At 45.6% G+C, this 25,139-nt stretch overlaps 1 protein-coding gene across 4 annotated transcripts in view; it reads left to right on the top strand.

The window, feature by feature from the left end:
* The window catches only part of Pax4 (paired box 4), a 36,446-nt gene extending 11,808 nt beyond the window's left edge, over positions 1-24,638 (top strand). The window contains exons 3-13 of one of the 4 annotated variants that reach the window (XM_087659474.1): positions 5,221-5,393; positions 17,449-17,594; positions 19,613-19,718; positions 20,062-20,192; positions 20,717-20,932; positions 21,189-21,264; positions 22,130-22,212; positions 22,573-22,642; positions 23,192-23,247; positions 23,533-23,674; positions 24,458-24,638. In XM_087659474.1, the coding sequence (XP_087515600.1) occupies positions 19,706-19,718; positions 20,062-20,192; positions 20,717-20,932; positions 21,189-21,264; positions 22,130-22,212; positions 22,573-22,642; positions 23,192-23,247; positions 23,533-23,674; positions 24,458-24,594 (924 nt within the window). In that variant the 5' untranslated portion in view covers positions 5,221-5,393; positions 17,449-17,594; positions 19,613-19,705 and the 3' untranslated portion in view covers positions 24,595-24,638. Of the gene's footprint in view, positions 1-409; positions 1,163-5,220; positions 5,394-17,448; positions 17,595-19,612; positions 19,719-20,061; positions 20,193-20,716; positions 20,933-21,188; positions 21,265-21,801; positions 21,928-22,129; positions 22,213-22,572; positions 22,643-23,191; positions 23,248-23,532; positions 23,675-24,457 lie in introns of those variants that run through there. The other 3 variants (XM_087659473.1, NM_031799.1, XR_015685855.1) reach the window with 3 other exon arrangements.
* Positions 24,639-25,139: the final 501 nt, after the last annotated feature.

Below are 25,139 nucleotides of genomic sequence, written 5' to 3'. Positions count from 1 at the left end.
AGGGGGAGGAGGGGGAAGAGGAGGAGGAGGAGGAGGGGGGGAGGAGGAAGAGGAGGGGGAGGAGGAGGAGGAGGAGGAAGAGGCAGAGGGGGAGGAGGAAGAGGAGGAGGAGAAAGATGTAGTTGAGATCCTGGGTTCAATCCCCAGCCCAACAACCAAACAAAACAGACAAACAAACCGGTTCTCCTTACTAAGAGATGAATTTCTTAACCTTCTTCATTGTGAAATATAAGAACAGTATCCAAAGCAAAGCCCATTCAATGATTTTATAACAGAAGGTTGAAATCCGCCACCCAAGTTGAGAAATGAATGTCCAGCACCTCCTTGTTATCCTTCCTAAATGTGAAGATTTAAAAAAGAAAAGTATTCTGTCTAGAGTTTAACAATATGTATCCCTTCTTTTGTTTAGCACGTGAATAGATTCGACCACATTGTTTCCCATGGCCTCTTTTGTCATCTTCATTGGACGCATATACCAGGATGCTTGTATCCATTCTACTATCTAAAACCATTTGACTTTTGAAAGCTCGTGTTGTCCAAAGGTGACCACAGCAGTGGCTCTCAAACACTTTTCCAAAAAAGCAAAAACAAAAGCAACCTTTACATTTGTTCTCTTAAAAAGTGGGATCCTGTTTCTTTCTTTCATTTTGGCGCCTGTGGGGGTCTGCTGGGAACAGAATCTTAAAACAAGCAAGTATGTCTGGAAGGCTGAGGAGAAAGGCCATTTTTGCTGGCTACAAGTGAGGTCTCCAGAACCCCAGAGAGCACACAGCTCTTCCTCAGATAGAAGGTATCTATGCAAGAGATGAAACTGAGTTCTACTTAGGCAAGACAAGTGTGTATGTGTATAAAGCAAAAAAGAATACAGTGACTCCTGGAGGCAAACCAAACCAAACCAGAGTGATCTGGGGAAAGGTAACTCGGGCCCACGGGCCCTCGGGCCCACGGAAACATTGGCATGGTTCTTGCCAAATTCCAAAGCAACCTTCCTGCAAAGGCCACTGGACAGAGTCCGTGTGATGCTGTACCCGTCCCAGATTTAAACTACTGGGGAATAAATAAATAGAAATGGATTTGTTTTTTGTTTGTTTGTTTGTTAAGTGGGGTCTGTATGGGTCTCTGCTCTCCCCCAACCAATAGAGTACCGCAAGAGTACCATTTCTTTTTGTTTGTGTATTTATTGACTCGTTTTTGGAGAAAGGGGCTGTAGTCTATAGCTTAAGCTGACCTCAGACTCCCGACCCTCCTGCTTCACCCTCTTGGACTCCTGCCACCACACCCAGCTAGCAGATGTGGTTTCCAACACTAGATTATTTTAAATGCCGGATACTCCCACAGCTTGAGTGCTTGCACTTGGAACCCACCCCACCCCCTTTTTCCTTTAAACTAAAAATGTCTCTTCCACTGTTGCTTTCCTTAAAGACTTCACATCCGATTAAAACTTCCTAGGGTCAGGGAACTTGAGAAAGAGAGAAGCAGCTGGAACTTAGTGGAAGCACAATAAAAAGTTGTGCTTGATTATGAGATGAAAGTGATAAACTTTCCTCCAACAAAGTACCCCAGAAGTGTTTCAGTACCCACAGAGGTCGCCCATCCTCCTTCCTGCCCGAGGCTCCTAGACAGCACATACCTCAGTTCCCCTCAGGATCAGGCAGTGCTGAGCAGGCAGCAGGCTGGGTCTGTAAGCCCTGCCTTTGTCACCCCTTCAGGCCAATACAATTCAACAGGCGCTCTGAGAAGAGAGCAGATTGCTTCTCGCTGGTGACAGTATGATTGATAGTTATAGTGCCATGACATTCTAGCCTCCAGATCAGAATTCGCCTAGGAGTAATAAATAGGAGCGAGTCCCTTGTGGCCATAAAACAACTGCTTGGAGAAGCAACAAAAGTCCCTTTCCTATGTGAGTGTTTTCTTTGGCCTTGCTTTGTCAAGTACCATATCAGTGTGCTGTGTAACCCATATGTTCATAATGTTTAGTAGCTAAACAGCCTCCCAGGACTCGGGAAATGCCTTGAAGAGCAAAGTGCTGGCTGCAGACGAGTGAGGAGCCAGAGTTAGGTCTCCAGCACCCACATAAAAGTGGGAATGGGAGCTCACGCCTGTAACCCCAGCACTGAAATCAGGGAAGCAGAGCCAGGGTCTCCTGGGCCAGCCGGGCTAACCTAAACAGGGAGCTCCGAATTCAAGGGGAGATCCTATCTAAAACGACAAGTCAGAGGAACAATTCAGAAAGAGATCCCAGCATTTCTCTCTGGCCTCCACAGTCACCAGCTTGGGGAAGCGCCACTCCTGCCACCTCCAACCCCTGTACACACACCTCCTGCCGCCTTCGCTTGGTGCCTAAGTCAATTATACAAACTACCTCCAATTTTTCAGTATTTAAAGTAGGGGTAGAGACAGTACTATATGTTTTATATATTTTATAATATATTGTGAAATTGTTATGGTGATCCCATGACAGAAACCTTTCCATTCTAAGGCAAATGAAGCATAGATTTAGGGAAATTCTAACCCATTCTATTTGTCAGGCCCTGCTGTCCATTAATAGACTCATAAGGCATTGTTTCGAGGAGGCTAGCTCACCCCACACAGAAGCTTATGTCATTGTTACAGATCTCTCCATTTTATGAGATTTCCTACGTATGTCACCGCAGAGGCCCATGCTCTACTCGGCCTTGCTCCTGCTGCCAGATGAGGCTGCTTCCCTTTTCCCCATCACTGGGAAAAAGCATGAGGCTGGGTGATACTGAGAGTAGCTTCTGCAAGCTCTGGTGGCCATCCTGTCTCTCCTACAGAAACTTGCATTTAACACTTTGTGTACTTTTTTCCCTTTTTATTCAACTTCACTGTTAATTATCTCTGTTAAGAAATGTTATTCCTGTAACTCGATAATCAGATGAGCTCTCTTAGAACTCCCTTCTGAGGTTAAGACAGAGCTGCCAGTGTTCGCAACAGCGTCAAATGCTCTGGGAATAATTAAGAATAATATTTGTGCTGAAGAGGTGGCTCAGCCATTAAGAGCACTGGCTGCTCTTCCAGAGGATCTGGGTTTTGTGTCTAGCACCCACATAGTTACTCACAACTGTCCAGAATTACAGTTCCAGGAGATCTGACACCCTCTCTGCCTTTCACAGGCACCACATATGCAATGGTGTACACACATGCATGCAACCACAATACCAATACACTTAAAATAACTTTAATTTAAAAAAAAAGAGATAACCGTCTTAATAATCCTTGCTTGTCTCAATTCCATCTTCATTTTCAAGACTTTCTTTCCCCTTTGGTGGCGAGGGATTTTTTTTTTCCAGCTGCTTGGTAACCAAACATTATCTTTTGGCTTCCCAGCTCGGGCCTGTTAGCTGGGTACCCAGGCAGGACCCCGTTACTCCAGCCCATGGCTCTTGTTCCACACTGTCTCGTGCATTCTGGAAGAGAGCAGGTAACATGAGGACTGTGACGGTCAGATAGACACTGGCCAGCTTCTGGTCTACTCCTTGCCCTGGCTCTTAGAACTGTCGGGAAAGACAAGATGAACCTAGGGTGAGCTCTACATAACCATCAAAGACAGAATGATCCTAATTGGTTAACAGTGAGGTGGACCACAAACAAAGGACTCTGTAGTGAGGGTGGAGGCAGATGATGTGTTGGTGGAAGCCAAGGGGCATATTGCCTTGCGGTGTGCTCGCTCACATCCCTGTCCAGGCAGAAGCACAGGCTTCACTTTAGGGGCCAGGCTGGACAATACAGAACAGAAGGCTTGGAAAGGCCTGGCTGTCCCTCTGTAGGCCTCAGTGGTAAGGGGTGGCCATAGAAAAGGTGCTGATCAAGATCATGGAATCATTCCTGCTATAAGTTGTGTCTTTCCCAAAAGCACAGGCTGAACTTTTCAACCCAAGGTACCAGATTGGGTTGATAAGACTGTATAACATGACTGTATTTGGAGACTATTTATTGTAGACATAGTTAGTTAAATGAAGTCATACCAGCAGTAGGTCTCTGCTCCAGTGTGACCGGTATCCTTATGTAAAGGATGGGTGTGGAGAATGCATATGTGCAGGAAGAACATCACGTGAGGATTCAGAGATGCAGTTGCCAGGGTCAACAAACTCCCAGAATCAAGAAGACCGGCCTGGACCAGCCCCTCCTCTGGTGTCTTCAGAGGAATTAGAGCCTTTCAGACATCTCGAGCTCAGACCTCTGGCCTCCGGAACTCTGACAAATAAATTCATACTGTTTAAGCTACTTGGGTTTTTTTTTTTAATCCTTTGTTATGGCAGCATTGGCATTTCTTATCATTAAAAGGAAAAGTTGGACTAGAGTTCACTTTAATTATCACTGAGCAGATGTCCCACATAGAGGCTGCAAAAATAAGTGTCAGGCCAGAGCCTAAATCTCAGTATTTTTAGGGACTGTGCTCCCCTCCACTCACTTGGTATTAGTGCCTCCCCTCTCGGTGAGACAAACACATGCATCCATATAAGGCAAGCTGACAGAGGTTTCCCACATCTCTCTCTCATCTCCCTCCCACACCTTCCTCCTACTTTATTCATTCCTCTTTAGTCTCCTATTGTTAAAACTTCCAAGAATATTTTCAAGTTATAATTATTATGTGTATGGTGTGTGTGCTCACACACAAGCACTTGCATATATACATGCTATGGCACGTATGTGGGGGCCAAAGGTTCTCTCTCTCTCTCTCTCTCTCTCTCTCTCTCTCTCTCTCTCTCTGGCTCTCTCTCTCATCTTCACACGGTTCCCACTGATGAGACTCAGATCAGCCAGCTAGCTCAGCAAATGCTCTATGTGTTCAAACCATCTCACGGGCCCACCCTATTGTTTTTTAATTTCGCTAATGCAGTTTTGACAGCATGACGGCTTTGCAAGAGCTGAACAGGGATGGCACCCCCACCCCTGCCTTTTCAAGACTTGAACTTAAAGATCTCCCAAAAGATAAGGGTGGATCGGGAGAGATCATAGACGCTGGGCATCTTAACTGCTTTGTCCGTGTCTCTTTTACCTTTTTAACGAGGAGATCCAAGTTCAGGGAAACTTCTCTCCGGTTCAGAAAACCTTTCGGGGAGAGCTGCCCACCACCATTGTCTAGTAGAAATGCTTAGTATTTCTGTGAACTGAGTGATGAATTCCTCTTGCCCGTCTCCTCCCTTGAACTAGAGATATGTGAACCATGACCTCTCCGGGCTTCTCCTTCCTTCACAGACTGACATTGGCAGGCTTGGTTTCCTTTGTCATCTCCCTGGAGTGGCATCGTCATTGTCCTCGTTGCCCAAGGCTCATACACTGATACACCCCTCTGCCTCCAAAGCTCACCGAGAAAAGAGCCTTCGTTGTTTATTGAGATTGGGTAATGAAGAGGAGGGAAGTAGAAATGGGTAAGAACTTCAGTCTGAAAACTATCACGGTCAACTGAGGTGTTGGGGAAGAGCAGGGATCTGGATTTGATTCGCAATAAACATCAGTACTTCCATTTATGTGTTGGACCTAAACTTGACAAGTTCTCAGAGACCAAAACTAGAGTAGATGCTACTAACAGTTGAAAGAGGTGACAATTACTGCTTAAAGGACACAAGCTTTCCTTTGGGGTAATAAAAATGTTGTAGCAATGAAGAGTGACGGTGCTCCTCTAGCACTGTGACTCACTTATAGCCCGAAAAAGACTAAACTGGTTGATTTGATGTGATTGCAATAATTAAAAAGAAAAGAAGATTCCAGAGTAGAATCCACATTCTTTACTACTCATCCAACATAATTACACACACACACTCTCTCTCTGGGTTAGTCAGATTAGCTTCTTGGGGCAATTATAACTAGATAATTTAATTCATCTTTTCAGTGCTTGTTATGAGATACATTCCTGTTTTCTCAAGAGATAAATCTATTCTCAGGCTCAGCTTCCTCTAACAAGGCTTGTAAGGCAAAGGAGGCTAAACTGTTAGAGTCCATAGTGTCTCTTCAACTCCTTCCCTAGAGAAAGTCAGACTGGTGGCAAGGGATAATGGAGTCTTTGGGGAAAACAGATGTCTCAGAGCTCTGTTTGCTGTTATGTCTCTCATGCAACTCCTTTGTCACCTCCATTTGGGTGTCATCTGCCTTTCTTGACATTACTGTTGCTGTCAGGGGTGGGGATGGGGGACGGGGTGCAAAGGAAGGGAATGAGGCTGCAGATGCTACCCTCTCAGAGTCACCACAAACGTAGGAAGACTGCAGGGGGCGCCCAGGAGCTGACCCAATGCAGCGCCTGTAGCTGCCGGGCTCCCAGACAACTAACTGAGCCAGAAGGCTGAGGGCAGGCAGCTTTGTCTCCAAATACTGTTCAGCCACAACATTTCCAACTACACGCTCAATTGTGAGAAATTAAAGCACACATATAAAACCAAGAGAAAGAACGCAAAGGGCTGGGATGGTGGAAAGAAAGCGGTTTGTTAACAGGAAGAAAGGGTGGTCAGGAGAAGTCTAAATGCTAGGGAGAAGAAAGGAAACAAAACCCAGAGATTAGAAAGCAGCTTCCATCCAACTCTAGGTCTTAGGTGTCTTGCAGGGGGTGAAGAAGAGAAATGTGGAGTGATGTCAAATTTAGCCGGAGCTTAAAACGTTGACTTCCACTGAGGAGAGTGGAGAGCAAAGATCTGATTTGATGTAGGATGAAGAACATGTGAGGACGGCTGAAGAGGAGGCGAGCTGAGGATTAGGGTTCAGGGATGCCATCTGGGCTGATAATGAAACCCATGGCAATGGGTCATTCAAATCTGATTATTGTGCTTAATGGTGCCAAGCCAAAGATAGTAATAAGACTTTATTTATAATTACCCGTCTTTACATAGCTCGATCTCTAGGTAGGGCAGAGCCTCTGTCAGGCTTAGCAGGTGTTGTTTTGGGGATCTTTGTGGACACAGCGAAGATGAGGAGCCCTGGATGTCTGGAACAGAGGTAGGATCCTTATCAGGAGGGAGGGAGTTTTCTGTCTCGTCTCCACTAGGTCTGGCTAGGCAGTGGAAGGCTATCCATGCTACAGTGCTCCAGACAGCAGACTATTAACTTATTTTCAGGGATGACTAAAGAGAATTAACAGCATCCACTCTCACTGTAACCTAAGCCAAAAGTCCGCAGTCTTTAGAGAACATGCAGACAAAAACCGTTGGATCATCAATAAATTTTGTTCCTCATCTCCCTCCTTTTCATAAACGCAAGTGTGGGGCTGGGGAGACAGTTAACCCTCACCATGAAAGCTTGAAAGTCTGAGTGTAGATCCTCTGAGCCCACATAAACCTGAAGGGCAGGGTGTACCTGCAACCCCAGCACTCCTGCAGCACAGTGGGAGGCAAAGGCAGGAAAATGGCTGCAAAGCTCTCAGGCCAGTTAACCTACATGCACAGTGCAAACCGAGACCCCGAGGAAGGCTGGGACTGATACCCAAACTTGTCCTCTGACCTCCACGCTCATGTTGTGGCATGTCTGTGTTTGCACTTATACCACATACCTGTCACACACACACACACACACACACACACACACACACACACACACACACACACACAGGGGTGGGCATGCCTTAAAATGCAACTTTTTGTCATTTCAAAAGCAGAAAGTTACCCAACTATCCACTAAGCAAGGTAACTCTAGGTCAGCAAAGGGATTTCATAAGATAGGGGAGTAAATCCAGAGGTCACAAGGCTCATCTGCAGAAGCAGAGAGCTAGAAATTACGGGACTACAGAGTTAGGATGAGGGGGGAGGGGGTTGGCCTGGGAATCTCTAAGAGAGATTGTAACTACTAAACTCAGCCAATACACAATATTAAACTATGATGTATAATGAAAATAATATATAAAAATAATAGCAAGCACCTAGAACGTTCTTACACGTGTTAGCCTATGTAACACCACAGTCTTTTTTTTTTTTTTTATTAACTTGAGTATTTCTTATTTACATTTCGAGTGTTATTCCCTTTCCCGGTTTCCGGGCAAACATCCCCCTAACCCCTCCCCCTCCCCTTCTTTATGGGTGTTCCCCTCCCCATCCTCCCCCCATTGCCACCCTCCCCCCAACAATCTAGTTCACTGGGGGTTCAATCTTAGCAGGACCCAGGGCTTCCCCTTCCACTGGTGCTCTTACTAGGATATTCGTTGCTACCTATGAGGTCAGAGTCCAGGGTCAGTCCATGTATAGTCTTTAGGTAGTGGCTTAGTCCCTGGAAGCTCTGGTTGCTTGGCATTGTTGTTCATAAGGGGTCTCGAGCACCTTTGAGCTCTTCCAGTTCTTTCTCTGATTCCTTCAATGGGGTCCTATTCTCAGTTCAGTAGTTTGCTGCTGGCATTCGCCTCTGTATTTGCTGTATTCTGGCTGGTAACACCACAGTCTTAACGAGGCAGCCATAATGTCCTTTTTAAAATGTTATTTTGAAAGAGGGTCTCACTGTGTGATCTGGATCTCATGTCATAGACCATGCAGGCCTTGAGCTCACAGAGATCCTCCTGTCTCTGCCTCCTAAGTGCTGGGATTAAAGGTTGTGCACCACTATGTTCAGCTTGATAGAAAGTTGTTGAGAGAATCCTGAAGGGAAAAAATACAAGGTAGAAGTCAAGAATTTTTTTTTTATTCACTGCTCTTTCCCATCCTGGCATGGACTTTAGAATTATCTGCTGAAGTAGCCATTAGAGGATCCATGACCATGGGGGTGACACAGCAGGTCTGAGCTAAACACTGAGATTTGCTGGATCAGGAAGTGAGCACGGTCCAAGGAACAGATACGGGATGCGGACTTCGTGTGTATCACCTAGAGTTGCATCTGCTTGATAAGCCCTGCCCTTCCTCAAGCCTGGCTCTCCTGTACGAATGAAGTCAGCACTCCCCTAATGCTGAGAGAAAATATTGGAGGGAAGGGAAAATGAGACATGCATGTGAACAAATACATTGAAATCTTCACCATTATGTGAGCACGTTGAATCCATCGGCGATAAGAGGCCTGTCCACCATGGCCACGTGGGACGTGATCCAACTAGGCAACACTGGTTAAATATTTAAAAGTCCATTAATGCAATCAGCAAGCTAGTGAAGAAATCATATCATTATATCAGTCGAAATAGGAAAAGCATTTAATAAAATCCAATACCCATCCATGAAAAAAGACAACAACAACAAAACAACCACCAACCTCAGAAAACTAAAGAGGTGAATTTCCTCAGTGGTTCAAAATCTCCAATATGTCTACAGGCTGATCAGCTGTAATAAATATACCATTCTAGTGGGAGATATTGATAATGGAGAAGGAGGTGTATATGGAGGTGCAAATGTGAAAAGAATCCCTGGGCCCTCATCTCAACTCTGCTAAGAACCTGAAGCTGCTTCAAAACGTAAAATGTGCCCCCCTATGCATGCACATATGTGCTCACACACGTATACACGTGCATGCTAGTGATAAATTTAAGATGTAAAAGAGAAAGGCTCTGATTAGAGTGTAGTGAGAAGGAGACTGGCTCTCCTGGCTCATCTGATAGGGTAAAGGCTTGCACAGGAATATACAGCAGAGCAGGGAGAGGGTTCAGAAGATTGAGAAGCAAAGCAGCCCTACTGCTTGGATACTTCATACAGGAAAGAAATCCCAAGGCCGAGGACCGGCCACTGAGGTTCTATCTCAGTATTTCAACCCTAGTCATGTCAAAAGTCTTACTTAGTGAGACAAGAAGAGACTACAAAGATACAGCTTGGAAAGAGGGAAAAAAAGCTGACCTTGTTCATGAGAGGCATGACTTCCAGGTGTTAAAGTTCAAAGCATTAGACAATCACTTCCCAGAGTTACACGATATTGGCTCCAGTATGGCTGTCTATACTTCTTGGAATTAATAAATGAGTATAGCGAGGTCTCAGGATACAAGGCTAATAGTCAAAGGTGAATTGCTTTCCTTTATGCCAATAGTAGATTATGAGAATTTGAAATAAAAAAATTCTACCTGCCAAAATAAAGACCCAAAAAAAAGTAAAATATGAAGATATAAGTCTAAAAACATAGGTACTGGATCTATGAGAGGAAAAACTAAGCACTGGTTAATCGGTCAAAAAAAATCTGAATAACTGAATAGGTAATCAATATTAATGGATTGGAAAACCCAGTAGTGTTAAACCGTCCATTTCCCCCAACTTGCTCTATCGAGTCAATAAAATCTTAATCAAAACTGCAGTGAACTATTTTACAGAGATTGACATACTGATTAAAGTCTATAGTTAGGTGCAGCAAGATAGTAAGAGCATCGAGTCTGATGACCTGAATTTGATCCCTAGGACCCACACAGTGGAAGGAGAAAAGCAACTCCAGTACATTGTCCTCTTACTCCAGCATATGTGCCATAGCGTGGGCACACGACCACTACCATACACTATACACTACACACACACACACACACACACACACACACACACACACACACACACACTTAATTTTTAAAAAGTTAAAACCAGGGGCTGGGGATTTAGCTCAGTGGTAGAGCGCTTACCTAGGAAGCCCAAGGCCCTGGGTTCGGTCCCCAGCTCCGAAAAAAAGAACCAAAAAAAAAAAAAAAGTTAAAACCACATAGATTATTCAACACAATATGGACGGAGAAGTATAAAGCTGGCTAACTCACATCCTCAACACTTACTTTAAAGCTTAACAAAGAGAGCGTGGCATTAGTGAGCGGACAGAGGCATAGATCAATCACGCAGAATCAATAACACAGAGATAAATCCATACCGGCATTGTCCAATATTCGTTTTTTACTTTTTTTAGATTTTTTAAATGTTATTATGAGTATGAGTATTTTACTCTCATGTATGTCTGTGTATTATCTGTCTGATGGTACCCACAGAAGTCAGAATAGGGCATTGGATCCCCTGCAGCTGGAGTTATGGATGGTTATGAGTTGCCATGGGGATGCTAGGAATTAGACCCAGGTCTTCTGCAAGAGCAAGTGCTCTTAACTGCTGAGCCATCTCTCCAGCCCCAGTTAAATACTCTCGATCGAGGAGCGAAGGCAGTTCAATGGAGAAAAGAGACTTTTCGACAAATTGGAACCGTTAGAATATATTTAAAAATCAACATAGGCAGAAGCTACACAGTTCACAAATGTCAACTCAAAATTGACCATGAACCTAAATGTTAAATGCAAAACTATAAAACCTCTTAACGGGCAGTGGTGGTTGACCCTGCAGTCCCGACACTTGGGAGGTGGAAGCAAGAGAATTAGGAGCTCAAGGTCATCATCTGGCTACTTAGTAAATTTCAAGCAAACCTGGACTTCCTCAGAACCTCTCTCGAAAAAGCAAAAAGAGCTAGTTGTTGGTGGCGTACATATTTAATTCCAGCTTCCAGGAGGCAAAGTCAGGCCCAGATATCTGGGTTCCAGGCTACCCAGGTTACATACTGAGACAGACCAACAGCCAAAACAACACAACAAAAGAAAAAAAGAAGTACCACAAAAGCCGGGCTCAGTAGTGCATGCCTTTGATCCCAGAACTGGGGTGAAAGATACAGATGGATCTCTGTGAGTTCAAGTCTAGTCTGGTCTACAAAGGGAATTCCAGGACAGCCAGAGCTACAAAATAGAGAGTCCCTGTCTAAAAACAAACAGACAAGCAAACAGACAAACAGACAGACAATACAGACCATGGCAGGGAGTATTGGCAAGGATACAAAGCAACAGAGCCATCCTCTGCTCTTGCTGAGGGCATTAAATGGTGTGGAAACAGGAGAACACACTTTGGCAGTGTTTTTCCAAAACTGAGAACCGTCTCCTTCTGTGTTGAAAATTTGTGTTCATACCAAAACCTACACATAAATGCTTACCATAGCCCAATTTACAATTGCTAAAACTATACACTGTCCCTTACTGGTGAACAGGGAAACTGTGGTTCATCCATACAATATCATAGTATTAAGAAATAAAGAGAGTAATCAGGATATGGATAGACACAGATGAATTTTAAATACATATATGCAAATGAAAAGGTGACAGACATATCCTGTGATTCCATCGTATGCTATTCTGGGAAAAACAAAACTATAATTATGATGAAAAAGTTTAGTGTTTACCAAGGGCTTAAGGAAAGAAGAAAGGTTGAACTTGGTGTGACAGTAATCCTTAGATAGCGAGTCTAGTATTCTTTTTTTTTTTTTTCTCTTTTTTTCGGAGCTGGGGACCGAACCCAGGACCTTGCGCTTGCTAGGCAAGCGCTCTACCACTAAGCTAAATCCCCAACCCACGAGTCTAGTATTCTATGATGATATAACTGTGGATATACAATATGGCTCAATCTGGCATCTACAGAGCGTTACAGCATAAACAGTAAGCCCTAATGTGTGCAATTTCAAAAGTCACATAAATTTAACAATAAGAAGCTTTTAACAAGAAATGCAGAGTGTGTCGAAGCAAACCAGCCGCACTGTACATCTATGAAGCAACCCACAGAAGGGATAGTAGTAAAGGTGTGGCTTTAGATAACTTTGGGCGTGGCAGGGTCTAAAAATTAAAGGTGAGAGTATTCGTACGGAGGCTGGATGGAGATGTAGAACAGTGATGGAGAGTTTATCTAGCATAAGTGGGTCCCTAGAAACAAACTCAAGCACTGAAATAACTATTGGTAAATAAGCACTGTACTCTAGTTGATAAAATGTTGCCCAATTCTAGTGAATAAAATGTTGCCCAAGGCTGGTTCGTGTTAACCATTCTGTTACTATAACAATGTATACTTGAATTGGAAAGATTGGTACATAGATGGTGGATTAGATTGTACAGGTAAATATGGGTAAAATTAAAATATTTCCTGTAATTATGAATCACAGTTAGCAACACTATGTTTTACTGTAGATTCAGATGCTTACATATAGAAACATATGCATTAGAAGCAATGACACCCCAGTAGCAGCTAAAACACTGGTGCCCAGGTTTTGGTATCTCATACCATTGCCTAATAAAAGGACCAGAGTCCTTGGAGAAACTACTGTTTCTAGGAGTGGGAAACAGAGGAGAAAAGCTTGGAGCATGTTTCAGTGTCAGAGAGCCATGGAACACTGCCACAAAGTCCCCTGAACAGAAACCACACAAACTCTATGTGGGTTTGGCCAGTGAGGGCATGCTGAAGGGAACACGGTCATGATGGACAGCCCTGGAGCAAATTGAGCAGCAAAACTGAGTAATAGATTTAATTATGCCCTAAAGAATAAAGTACATTTTCTTATAAATCCATACTGACACTACAAATTCTATTCAGCAAATAAATTATTGAGCACATAAGTAAGAGAAGACACAAATTTTCACAGGAGAAGTTCAACTTGACTATGTGGATTATCGTGTTCTTAGGCAAACAAACATAACTTCCTATCGTTAAATAGGACTCACACCCCAACAGCTTCCTTCAGAAAAGTACTGTGTGGAATGTAGGAGACATAACAGGGAGACAGAACTTACACACATCCCTTCAGCTAGATGATCAGGGTCAACCTCAACAGCTACAAACCACGTCAGCCTAGGCACCACTAATTCCATACGATAGCAACATCCCTGTACCTCTGTGACCTTCAACTCCTGAACCCACCAGCCTAGTCCAGCCATCTGACATGGCTGAGCTAGCCAGCTGTGAATGCCTGTAGTCTCACACCAGGGAGGCGGAGGCAGGAGTACTAGAGGCTCAACATTACTTGGGGCTATACTTCAGTTTGTGGCCAGCTTGGGCTACGTAAGACTTTGTCTTAAAGGCAAAAACTAAAACTAAAACATAACAACAAAACAAACAAAACAAGAAACAGCATATTAGAAAGATACCAGGAAAGGAACAACTGGCAAGAGGTTAATCAAGGGGGACTTAGTTACAGTGACCAGATCTGAATTGCCACTATTGGACAGTTCTGTGTATAAAGTAATGCATATTTTTTAAGAGCTAGAAGAGAGGATTTCAAATGTCTTCACCATGAGGAAATGTTAAGTGTTTAAGGAGATGTGTTTAAGCTGATTTTAAAATTATGCAATGGATACATGTATCAGACATCACAGGATACCCCTTAATAAGTATGTGTGGTTTTTATGCTTTTACATAGTAGAAAAATAAATTAGAAGCGGTTTCTGATGTATAAAATACATGATTCTTTAAAACCATTCCAATTATTAAAAACAGAAAGAACTGAAAAGTTTCCAAGGGGAACTGAAGGAGAAGGGATGACAAATGTGATGGGCTCCTGAAGAAGTGAGGAAATCCGAATTGAGTATGGCCTTCAGTAAGCGATAGCGTCAAAATTGTCTATTGACTATAACGTATGCACCACATTAACGCAACACGCTGGCCGGGGAAGTGGATGTGGAGTGTATGCCAATTCTCTGTCAAACTTACTGTGTCTGTAGGGCCTCGGTCCCAGACAAAGTGAGGCAGAATGGGGCGAGCGCAGCGTTAGCGATTCCCAGGGAATCCCAGTGCCTACCCAGCCCCTTCCCACTTTGCAGGGCTGGTGGCTGGCACAATGTCACCCTTTGATTCTAGTGTGATTGCTGGCCCCGTGTTTGACTTGGTAGCTCTAGATCCTTCTTTCACACCCAGTGAGCTTCGTGGTCTCTCCTTATGCTGGTAGCTCTAGTCTCTCTGAACTTCCCGATTCGTCTTGGGGAAGTGCAGACTCACCACCCTACCCGACCCGCCCTAGTCCTGTAATAAACTTGGGTCAGGCAGGAGCTCAGAGATTAAGAGCTCTTTGAGAAAAAGAACAGAGGAAAGATTTTTTCCCCCTGCGCTTCTACTCCAAAACGGGATGAAGGGTGCGCTTTTCACTACCTTTCTGGGGCGAGCAGAGGGAGGGACCCTGGCCGTGTACAATCTAAACTGAACAGCGCAAGGGTTTGTCAGCGGACTGAGCTCTGATACTGGAAGGAAATCATGTCTAGGGGAATAGAATGACTGCACGAAATTTTGTGAGGTGGAGAATGCCACTTTAGCGCGACTCCCTCGTTCAGAAAGATCCAGGAAATTCGAAGAATCCCTATACTTTTGTAGCAAAAGAACCGCTTTTATTTTAAAGTGGGAGGTGCCAGATGTAGGAGAGTGATTTTGGATTTGTGGCGCGTGCGCTCTGAAAAGTTAAGGGCTGGCAGGAGATGAGACTCTTTTTAGAAAGGGAAGATGAGGACCACGACTCTATAGCCTACACAAAGGGAGAGGCGAAACAGGCTGAAACTGGCATCACCTCCTCCAAAAGATGCCAAGAGCTCCCAGGGAGTTGCCAGACAAAGTCAGCGGGCCGGTGCGCCTGCCGCGCCCAGCCCTTTCCAGCTTTACGCACGGGTTAGCTCGCCTTTTGGCATCACGAGGAAAGCAGGGAGGAACTTCAGCCACCACTACTAAGGATAGAACTTTTATTGCAGTCACAGGCCCCTAGACCAGGGGCTCCCCAAAGGCAGGAGCCATCGATCCAGGTTCTACATCCAGGTGAGGAAGGAGGTGGAATGGCCTTGGCTGGCCCAGGAGAGGGGCGCACAGCCTGGCTGGCGTGCGACAAGACCTCTGAGTTAATGTATAATTGTGAGCAGATGGCGGGGGCTGGCAGCAGCCTGGGGGCTGGGCCCAGCTAATGAGGGACAATTAGCCCCAAACCCGGTGGGGGCAGTTGGGAGAGTCAGACAGTGAAGGCAGATATTTGCTCCTCAAACAGTCTGGCGCGTTGGGCAGAGGGCTGAGCGACTGAGCCTTTGGGCTTGCTAGGCCCCCCGCCAGGGCCCTTTCCCCTTTTTTCCTCTCCCTATCACCTCTGGGTCGAAAGCTTCTGTTTGTTCAGACCCAAGAGCCTGTTGTAAAGACTAAGCGAGAGGGTAGTTTATGGGGGAAATCGCTGCCACCACCATCTGCCAGGGTTTGTCTTTTCTCCCCCCTTGACACCCCTACCTACACCCTCAGGCAGCTGTCTATAAGAAAAGACGCTCAGGGTATGAGCCTTGAGCTTCAAGATGCAAGGACAGATCCAGAGAAAGGAATAAGGCAGGAAAAGGCTACCGAGAGCGGGGTTACCCTCTTCTTCGGGACCTTCTTTCACCAGACACAGCTAAGCAGCCCCCAGCTACCCCTGGTGGAAGGGCTCTCCTTGCACTAGGGCCCTGTGCTGTCCTGCCCATGGTGCTGAAACTATCTGTTGCAGTCTTCCCTCTGCGCCAGCGCTCAGGTTCAGCTTGAAGATGCTGGAGCAGATGGGAAGGGGAGTGGAGTATGTGTCAGGGTAAGACTGAAGACTCATTTTTGTGATACATTTGGCTTTGGAAGACAAGTTTCCAACTCCAAGATCCAAGTTCATGTTCAATACCCACGTCTCTATTACCAAACCCAAAACATTTACCAATGAGAGCTACTGTTCTCTTCTCTGACTGCTAGGTCTATTCTTAACGCCCCCAATAAATCAGGGTTGCCTACTTGAACCTCACTTCTGTGACTGAGTTACAGATTCTGAAATATAAAATGGACGCACAAGGCGTCGCATATCTACTCCTTCACACCCTTACAAGGATCTATTTACCCACGACTGCAATAGCAACAAGGTTTCCAAACACTGAGGTCTGTGCTCATTTCCAGTACCCCACCCTACTCAGCCACTGGTTTTCTCACCCTTGCAATGACCCAGACAATCTGTGGTGTCTTTTGTGGGAACAGTAGCATCATCTTTTATTTAATCTAAACATACCAAATCCCCAGTAAAATGGAGTCTGAAAATAGTCAGAGATGAAAGAGAAAAGTCTAGATTGTGTGTCCTTAGAAGCATGCATTTCTAGTCATCCTCAGACACGAATTCCCACCAACTCCTCCCACTCTTGGTGTCCTGAAGTTCAGAATGGCCCTATTTCCAGGCAAGGATTCGCCCTTTGTGTCATTTCAGTCAAGGAATCAACAGAAGACTCGGTGGGGATCCTCTCTGGAGACAACTGATTTATGTGACGCACTCTTCTCCATCCGCTCTCCTCCTGAGGTTCTAGAAGCCAATTCAGCCAGTACTCAATCTGGTTATACATCATTTATCTTTTGTAATAACACACACGTGAACTTGGGGGTTGACTTAAAAGCTCAGACATATGCATTATGGCTGGGAAACTGTATCAGTACTTTTGGAATATTCTTTTGTGTTTTGATGCATGGGAAACTTTGGGTACGTAGTCTGAAATTCTTCATCTTCCATGTTCCTCACTCTTTCTGAGAATTCTGGCCCATGCTTGAGTACATTCTGGATTGAGAGAGCCTGTCTGAGAATGCTTCAGGGTAGATGGACACAAGGTGGACTCTGAAGCCTCACAGAAGGACACAGTGGGTCACTGACTGTGGGTTGCCCTGCCTCAGGGCCAGTGTCAGCCAGCCCCATGCACACTTCCCTCCTCCTCTGCTCGTGGCCTGTGACATCACTGGCTACTCCCAGAAAGCTGCCCTCTGCTCCTGTGAACAGGCTCTGTGAAGCTCTGGACCCCCTGGAAGGACAGAAGCAGAAGCAGAGTGGAGGCTGTTACGAGACCAGACCACCAGCAACCCCTGGAGCCTGCACAGGACCCTGAGACCTTTTCCTGGAATTCCCACCTCTTTTCCTCCACCCAGGTAGTGCACCAGCAGGCTCATTGTCTGCTCTGTCTCCCATTCTATCTCCATGTCTTTGTGTGGCCAAACTCAACTTTCTCCCACCTCTGTCTTTACAGCTATGCACTTTCCTGCCCTTTCAACTCCTTAACCTACTTTCTCATCTGTTGAGTGTTAGGTATTTTTTTCTGACGACTTATCACAAATACTGATACCATGTGGGAGGCTATTGGGAACAGGGTTTTCTGTTTGTGTGTTAGGGTATGCTTTGGAGGTTTTCTGTTTGTTGTTTTAGATTTGGATATTGAACCTGTGTTCCGCAATAACCCTTGGTTACTTGGGAAGATAAACTCTTGTGAAGGATTCAGGGCTAAGCTGATAGTTTAAGCTCCCATCCCCTACCCTTTGCATTCCCAGCGCAACCCTTCTCCTCTCTATTTCTTAAATGGCCACTGCTCAAGTACAAAGCAGGAATGGGAATATGAGAAACAGAATCTCATGCTTAGGAGCCAGTAATGTTTACCTCTAGTCAGGAGCTGGCTTCTGAACCTTGAGTTTTATTCTCTGAGAGGGTGGTTCTTGGTTTAGGTTAACCTAAATCTATCTACGCCTTCATTTTTCTTCTTAGCATAAAGATTTCAGCTTTCTTACTGAGTTTCTGGGACGCTAGGAGATTAAATGGGCATGTCTCTACACAAACAGACAAAGGATACTTTAAGCACTAGATTCCGTGGGCTCTGGATTCTTGGTGTTTCACTCCTGATTCGTTCCTCTTTCTAGTACATTGTAATCTCCATTGAAAAGGGTAGAGTTCTATCAAGGATTCAGGTTTGGCTGATGTTCTAACCCTGTTCCCTCTCTGGGCATAACTTAACTGTACACGCTCCACACGCTTAGCTTGCCTCTGTCCTTTTCTTTCTTTCTCACTTCTTTCCGAACAAACAAGTGCTCTTGTGTTTAATGCCCTATTCACTAAGTAGTTGCTGTTGAGTTAACTGAGCCAAGACAGCGTGGTTATTTTAGGAAAGTTCCATGGGCAAAGCTGCTCCCTGGAGCTACCTCAGCTCTGCCAAGACTCCAGGCATGAAAGGGAGGCAGCATCAACTCCTCTTAGTTGCTGAGGAAAGCAGAAGAGACATGACTGTGACTGTTGCTGCGCAGACTCTCTTGTGCTCAAGATGGCTTCTGCTCCCATAAGCAGACAGCATCCCTTCCTTCCAAAATGCTGTCAGGGTATGTCAGTAAAATATGCAATGCCATTGAAAGAATGAATTTCACCATGGTATCTAGACTTCTTCAATGCTCAAAAGAATCAACAGCGCCAGTGACTTTAGAAGCTGCTAGGAGGTGTGTCTCCTAGGAGAAGTCATCTCCTCAGGTTTTATGTGCCTCTTTCCAACGTGTGGGACCAATGCCTGGAACCTGAGGTAGAGCTGAACCCCAAATCCTCCCCCAAGAGCTTCCTGGAGAACCCAGAAAACAAGGGTCTGGATCTCTTTGAAGTGCTTTGAAGAAAGTGCTTGACTGGTACTTGGGAGACCTGAACCCAGGACTGTCCAATTGTGAAACCTGAACTAGAGAACTAGAGTCTCTTGCTTGAGCAGGTCAACCGAGCACGGAGAAGGCTTATGATGGGCCAGATGTCAAGTTGTCCACTTGGGGAAGAAAAATCCTGAGTACTGAGAAGGATCGTGTCTTCTGCTCTTTATCCCCTCTTTAACAGATATGTGGGAAATTAGTTTCTACTCTCCCTTATCAGGATATGAAAAAAGATTCAGTCTTCAACTGACCCTGTGATGTCAGTACATAAGAACTTAAGAGTATGTTAGTGTGGGGCTGGGGATTTAGCTCAGTGGTAGAGCGCTTACCTAGGAAGCGCAAGGCCCTGGGTTCGGTCCCCAGCTCCGAAAAAAAGAACCAAAAAAAAAAAAAAAGAGTATGTTAGTGTTTTAGTGTTAGCCAGCCTACGGACCCTCTGTCACAGACATTCTATCCTATGACCATTTCAAGAGGCCACACATAACCCTCTATTGTTACAGAACCAGCCCCAAAGAAAAACTTCTAGGAGGAGCACCCCTTTGCAGCTTGCCAGTTGGCTTTCTGTCCTTCTGTGAGGAATACCAGTGTGAAGCATGCAGCAGGACGGTAAGAGGTCTGGGAGAAGTTGGAAGAGTATAGAAGGGTCAGAGATAGAATACTGCCCTTGGGTCTTGGCTCCCACCAACACAATGCCATTTGTCCTTTGCCAGAGCTCTAAGCTAATTTTTCTCCAGTTTCTCCCTCAATGCTCTACTCTGCTACCTTTGGATTAGGAGATAACCAGCCCCCCAAAAAGTAGTTTGTTTTGGGGACCCTGGGAAAAGGTGGACACAGTCTCAAAAAAAGGACATAATGTATGGTGTATGGGCCAAGCTGCAAGACCAGAGAGACCTTCTACAAAGGTGTGTGGGTCAGAGGCAGCATGCTGAAGCTTACCTCTCATACCCAGGTCTCAGCAGTGTGAATCAGCTGGGGGGACTCTTTGTGAATGGCCGGCCCCTTCCACTGGACACCCGACAGCAGATTGTGCAGCTAGCGATAAGAGGGATGCGACCCTGTGACATCTCACGGAGCCTTAAGGTAATGCCAAACCCATGACCCAGTGAGGGAAACAAGAATCAGGCATCAAGGACCTGTCTTAAAGCAGCAACTTGGGTTTGGGCACCCAGGGTTTCCTCCTAGAAGACCCTCATGGAGGTGGGGAAGGGGAGTTTTAGGTGCCCAAAGATGAGATGAACCTCTTTGTTTTTTTTTTTATAAAAAATATTTATTTATTTATTTATTTATTTATTTATTTATTTATTTATTTATTATGTATATATCATGCAGCTTTCTGCATGGCCAGAAGAGGTCATCAGATCTCATTACAGATGGTTGTGAACCATCATGTGGTTGCTGGGAATTGAACTCAGGACCTCTGGAAGAGTAGTCAGTGCTCTTAACCTCTGAGCCATCTCTCCAGCCCTGAGATGAACCTCTTAACTCCATGGCTTAGTTCAGTAAAGCTCACTTTGCCTTGTAGCCTCCTTTTGTCCCAGGAAGGCTCAACTTCCTTCTGCCCTTCATGTCATCTGTGTCCTGTTCTTACTTCTCACCTCACTCAGGTATCTAACGGCTGTGTGAGTAAGATCCTAGGACGCTACTACCGCACAGGAGTCTTGGAACCCAAGGGTATTGGGGGAAGCAAACCACGTCTGGCCACACCTGCTGTGGTGGCTCGAATTGCCCAGCTAAAGGATGAGTATCCAGCTCTTTTTGCCTGGGAGATCCAACGCCAGCTTTGTGCTGAAGGGCTTTGTACCCAGGACAAGGCTCCCAGTGTAAGTGCCCTCTCCTTACTCTGGGGTTTGCAGGTGAACTGTCTGGGGGGAAGATCCCCCTTTCCTTGGCAATTTGGGTATCTCAGGCTGGAGTTAAGGGAAGCTGGAAATGTGGTGGTCAGGGAGCTGAGGAGGAAGTATGGGGAGAGCGTTGAGCTGCTACTTTTGGGAATGGTGAGTAGAGGGAAAAGATCTCTATAGGATGCAACCTTAGGTCTATATACCACCTTCCCAATGTGTACCCCAACATCCCCAGGTATCCTCTATCAATCGAGTCCTTCGGGCACTACAGGAAGACCAGAGGTTACACTGGACACAACTTAGATCTCCAGGTGGGTCTTCGAGTTGTTGCCAGAGATAATCGGAGCCAACTTTCTTAGCATTTTATAGCTCTTCTTTCTGCCAATCAGGAGTTCTTATTGTTTTGTGAATCACCCTCTCAACGATCCTTAAAGGGTCTAGCACGTGCCATTATTCTCTCTTGGTAGGATATGGAAATTCAGGAAAATGAAATTACTTGCTCAGTCACCAGCCAATTGGTGGCACATCTTGGACAGAACCTGTATCCCCTAACTCCTGGATTCGCAGTCTCTGCTAAAAGCTGGGCCTTTTATACCCTTCCTCTGCTTCCTGTTTAGCTTCTCAGGACTTCCTCTATGTTGTATGAGGTTCTTCAAACCTGGAGCAACTTTATTTTCCCTAAGTAGTGCCATGCTACTGAGTGCATTGAGTAGCAACTGCCAAGGAACTTCATACCCCACTACCTCTGCTCTGCTTCTGTGCCCCTGTTGTTACCCTGCAAGAGACCCTGTCTAACCAACCAGAACGTCAACATCACAAAGGCAATAAGACATTGTCCTCCTTTGCAGCTGTTTTGGCTCCAGCTCTTCCTAGTCCCCACAGTAACTGTGAGGCTCCCCGAGGTCCCCACCCGGGGACCAGCCACAGGAATCGGACTATCTTCTCCCCGGGCCAAGCTGAGGCACTGGAGAAAGGTGCTGGGCTTGGGAAGACAGTGGGGAAGAAGCTTCTGTTATAGCAGCTAGGCATTGAGACTTACGGGCAAAGGCTGAAGGGTACAGGCTGTGGGTGGTTTGGCCTTGGGAAGAAGGGCTATTTAGGGTTTTAAGAAGTAGGGAGTGGGAAGGAGCCTTACTCCTTCCCTTACCCTCACTGTGGGAGCCTCTGTCCCTACAGAGTTCCAGCGTGGGCAGTATCCAGATTCAGTTGTCCGTGGAAAGCTGGCTGCTGCCACCTCTCTGCCTGAAGACACAGTGAGGGTGAGTGAGCTCTGGAACACAGTGTGAGGAAACAGTAAAGGAGAAGAATGTACTGATCATGGCTTGAGGTCTGTGGAGGCAGAGATGGCAACAAGAGGGTGGAAAAACTTGTTTGAAAAAAAATAAAAAGAGAGACGAAATCCTCCCTGCTTTCCTGCCAATTTCTCTCTCTTCTTTCCCCCACCCGAGCCTTTTAGGTGAGGAAAAAGACAGAGAGCAAAGAAAGGCCTGAGCAGTGGGTGAGGGTGTCAGAATGGAGGGAGACTCTACTTTCTGAGTCCAAGCAAGGGACACACGGTAAGAGCAACTGGTGCCAGGTGACTGAAAACGCAGTCAGTAACAGTCCCTGTTCTCTCTCAGGTCTGGTTTTCCAACAGAAGAGCCAAATGGCGCAGACAAGAGAAGTTGAAATGGGAAACACAGATGCCAGGTGATTTCTGTGCTTGTAACACTTATCCATCCCCCCATCCATCCATCCATCCATCCATCCATCCATCCACCCACCCACCCACCCATCCATCCATCCACCCAACCATCCATCCATCCATCCATCCATCCATCCATCCATCCATCCATCCATCTACCCACCCACCCAACTATCCATCTATCCATCCATCTACCCACCCACCCAACTATCCATCCATCCACCGACTATCCATCCATCCATCCATCCATCCATCCATCCATCCATCCATCCATATTTACATAGCATTCCTTATGATTCTGGCTCTGTGCTAGATCCTAGGCACACACAGACCTTATTCTAAAGGGCTACTCTGTCTGCAGGATCATCCCTTGGACATCAGTATTTCTAGTTTCCTAAGGCCCTGTTTTGGGAAGAAGATGGTCTAAGTTTGTGAAATTTGCCCTTCCAAACTCTGCAAGAAGTTGCAACCTTTCTTGGAACCTCTATCTTTTACCACACCCCAGGTCCCCATGCCTATTTCTTCCTCTGAGTGGATTCACCTTCACCTTATAGGTGCTTCTCAGGACCTGATGGTACCAAAAGATTCTCCAGGGATCATCTCTGCACAGGTACTTGAGAGGAGAGCGGAGTTTATGAACTGGGAAGACTGATATCTCATGGCCTCTCCTATTTCTGGTGAAGGCATGGGTAAAACCCATGGACAGCCAAGGCCTTCACAGTGAATTTCTATAATGTGCTATCCCCTGGACGCCTATGTGAATGGCACCCTCTGGAGTGTAGGACACAGCCTGGGGGTGAGGCAGGTGGTCTTAGGGGTCATTCAGTCCTATTACCCAGGCTTTCGGAATAGGGAGGCTCGCTAGAAGTTGAGGGTCTCCTCTTGCTTTCTCTAGCAGTCCCCTGGCAGTGTACCCTCAGCAGCCCTGCCTGTGCTGGAACAATTGAATCCTTCCTTCTGTCAGCTGTGCTGGGGGGCAGTACCAGACAGATGTTCCAGTGACACCACATCCCAAGCCTGTCTCCAACCCTACTGGGGTAAGAATTAAGAACAGGTCTCAATCCTACAGGGTATGGGATGGGAGAGCTGGCTCCTTTTCTGTGGAGGGCATGATTCTCCAGTTGGGGATACCAAAGGAATCTCTCGAAATAGCTTCCTTCCTTCCTGGATGGCTCCTGAGGCTGGGGAGTCTATAGTAGATCTGACACCTGCAGAGGTAAAGGGAGTGGTGTTGAGATCCGAGTGTGTATGAATACCCTTAGGCAATTGTGTCAGCTCTCCCCCTCAGTGACTCTGAGATGTCTCCAGGATCAATAAGCCCGGCTCAGGTGCCTGAGATGGCTCAGCAAGTAAAAGCCCTCCTTACTGAACCTGATGAGCTGAGTTTGACCCAGACGCTCACATGGTGGAGAGAGATTCCAACAAGTTGTCCTCTGAGCTCCACCTGTGAGCTGTGGCACATGTTTGTGCAATAATGCATTTGAACACACGAATAGTGGATAAATTAATGTGTGTGTGTGTGGGGGGGCAAGCTCCACTGCTTGTGCACGTACAGGAATGCATTTGAACACACACACACACACACACACACACACACACCCATAGTGAATAAATTAGTGGGGGGAAAATCCAAGCTCCCCTGAGCCCTGCATGGTGTTACTCCCATTGCCAGCTTCACTCTTCCTGCCACTGGCTCTGCCATTAGTCTCCATGCCACTCCAGCCCAAATCTGGCTGGCCCTGCATTGTGGTAAGACTTGGACCGAAGTAAGAGGCCCTGAGATGGGTACCATCTGATGCCGTTATTATTTTCCCCTACAGAATGCCACTCCCTCCTTCCTGTGGCTTCTTCCTCATACATGGAATTTGCCTGGCCCTGCCTCACCACCCATCCTGTGCATCATCTGATTGGAGGCCCAGGACAAGCGCCATCAACCTATTACTTACACTGGCCATAAGAGGCCTCTACTTGGCAGTAATAAAAACTTTTTCTAGAAGTTAACAATGGTTCTTGCTATTTATCATTCTTTTCTCATAACATCAGTATGCCTCCGTCTGTCTGTCTGTCTATATTTATCTATCTATCTATTCTATCTTCTAGCTCCTAGTTTATATATACATGCATTATATCTAGTTATAATTATCTATGTAGTAATGAACCTATCAATCCCATGTATGTAGGTATATATAATATATTATTATGTATATTATATATTTAGGGTTTGGGGTCATACATGCACACACATATTACATAACACTTCACTTTTAAGTCCTCCACGGGTTTGTAAAAATCAAACAAATAAGAGCCTTATTTACACAGCTAACTACAGTATCATGGACACCCCTAAGGAAGTTTACTATAGTTCCTTTATTTGTTTGTTTGCTCTGTTTTGTTGAGACAGAGTCTCACTATGTTGCTCTGGCTGTACCAGAACTCATTATGTAGACCAGGTTGGCCTCAAACTCACAGTGATCTGCCTGGCTTCTGCCTCCTACAAGCTGG

The sequence above is a fragment of the Rattus norvegicus genome, chromosome 4 (genome assembly GCF_021556685.1).
Source record: "Rattus norvegicus strain SHRSP/BbbUtx chromosome 4, alternate assembly SHRSP_T2T, whole genome shotgun sequence".
NCBI lineage: Eukaryota > Metazoa > Chordata > Mammalia > Rodentia > Muridae > Rattus > Rattus norvegicus.
The sequence above is the reverse complement of the archived record's forward strand: the minus strand, read 5'-3'. Positions and strand labels throughout refer to the sequence as shown.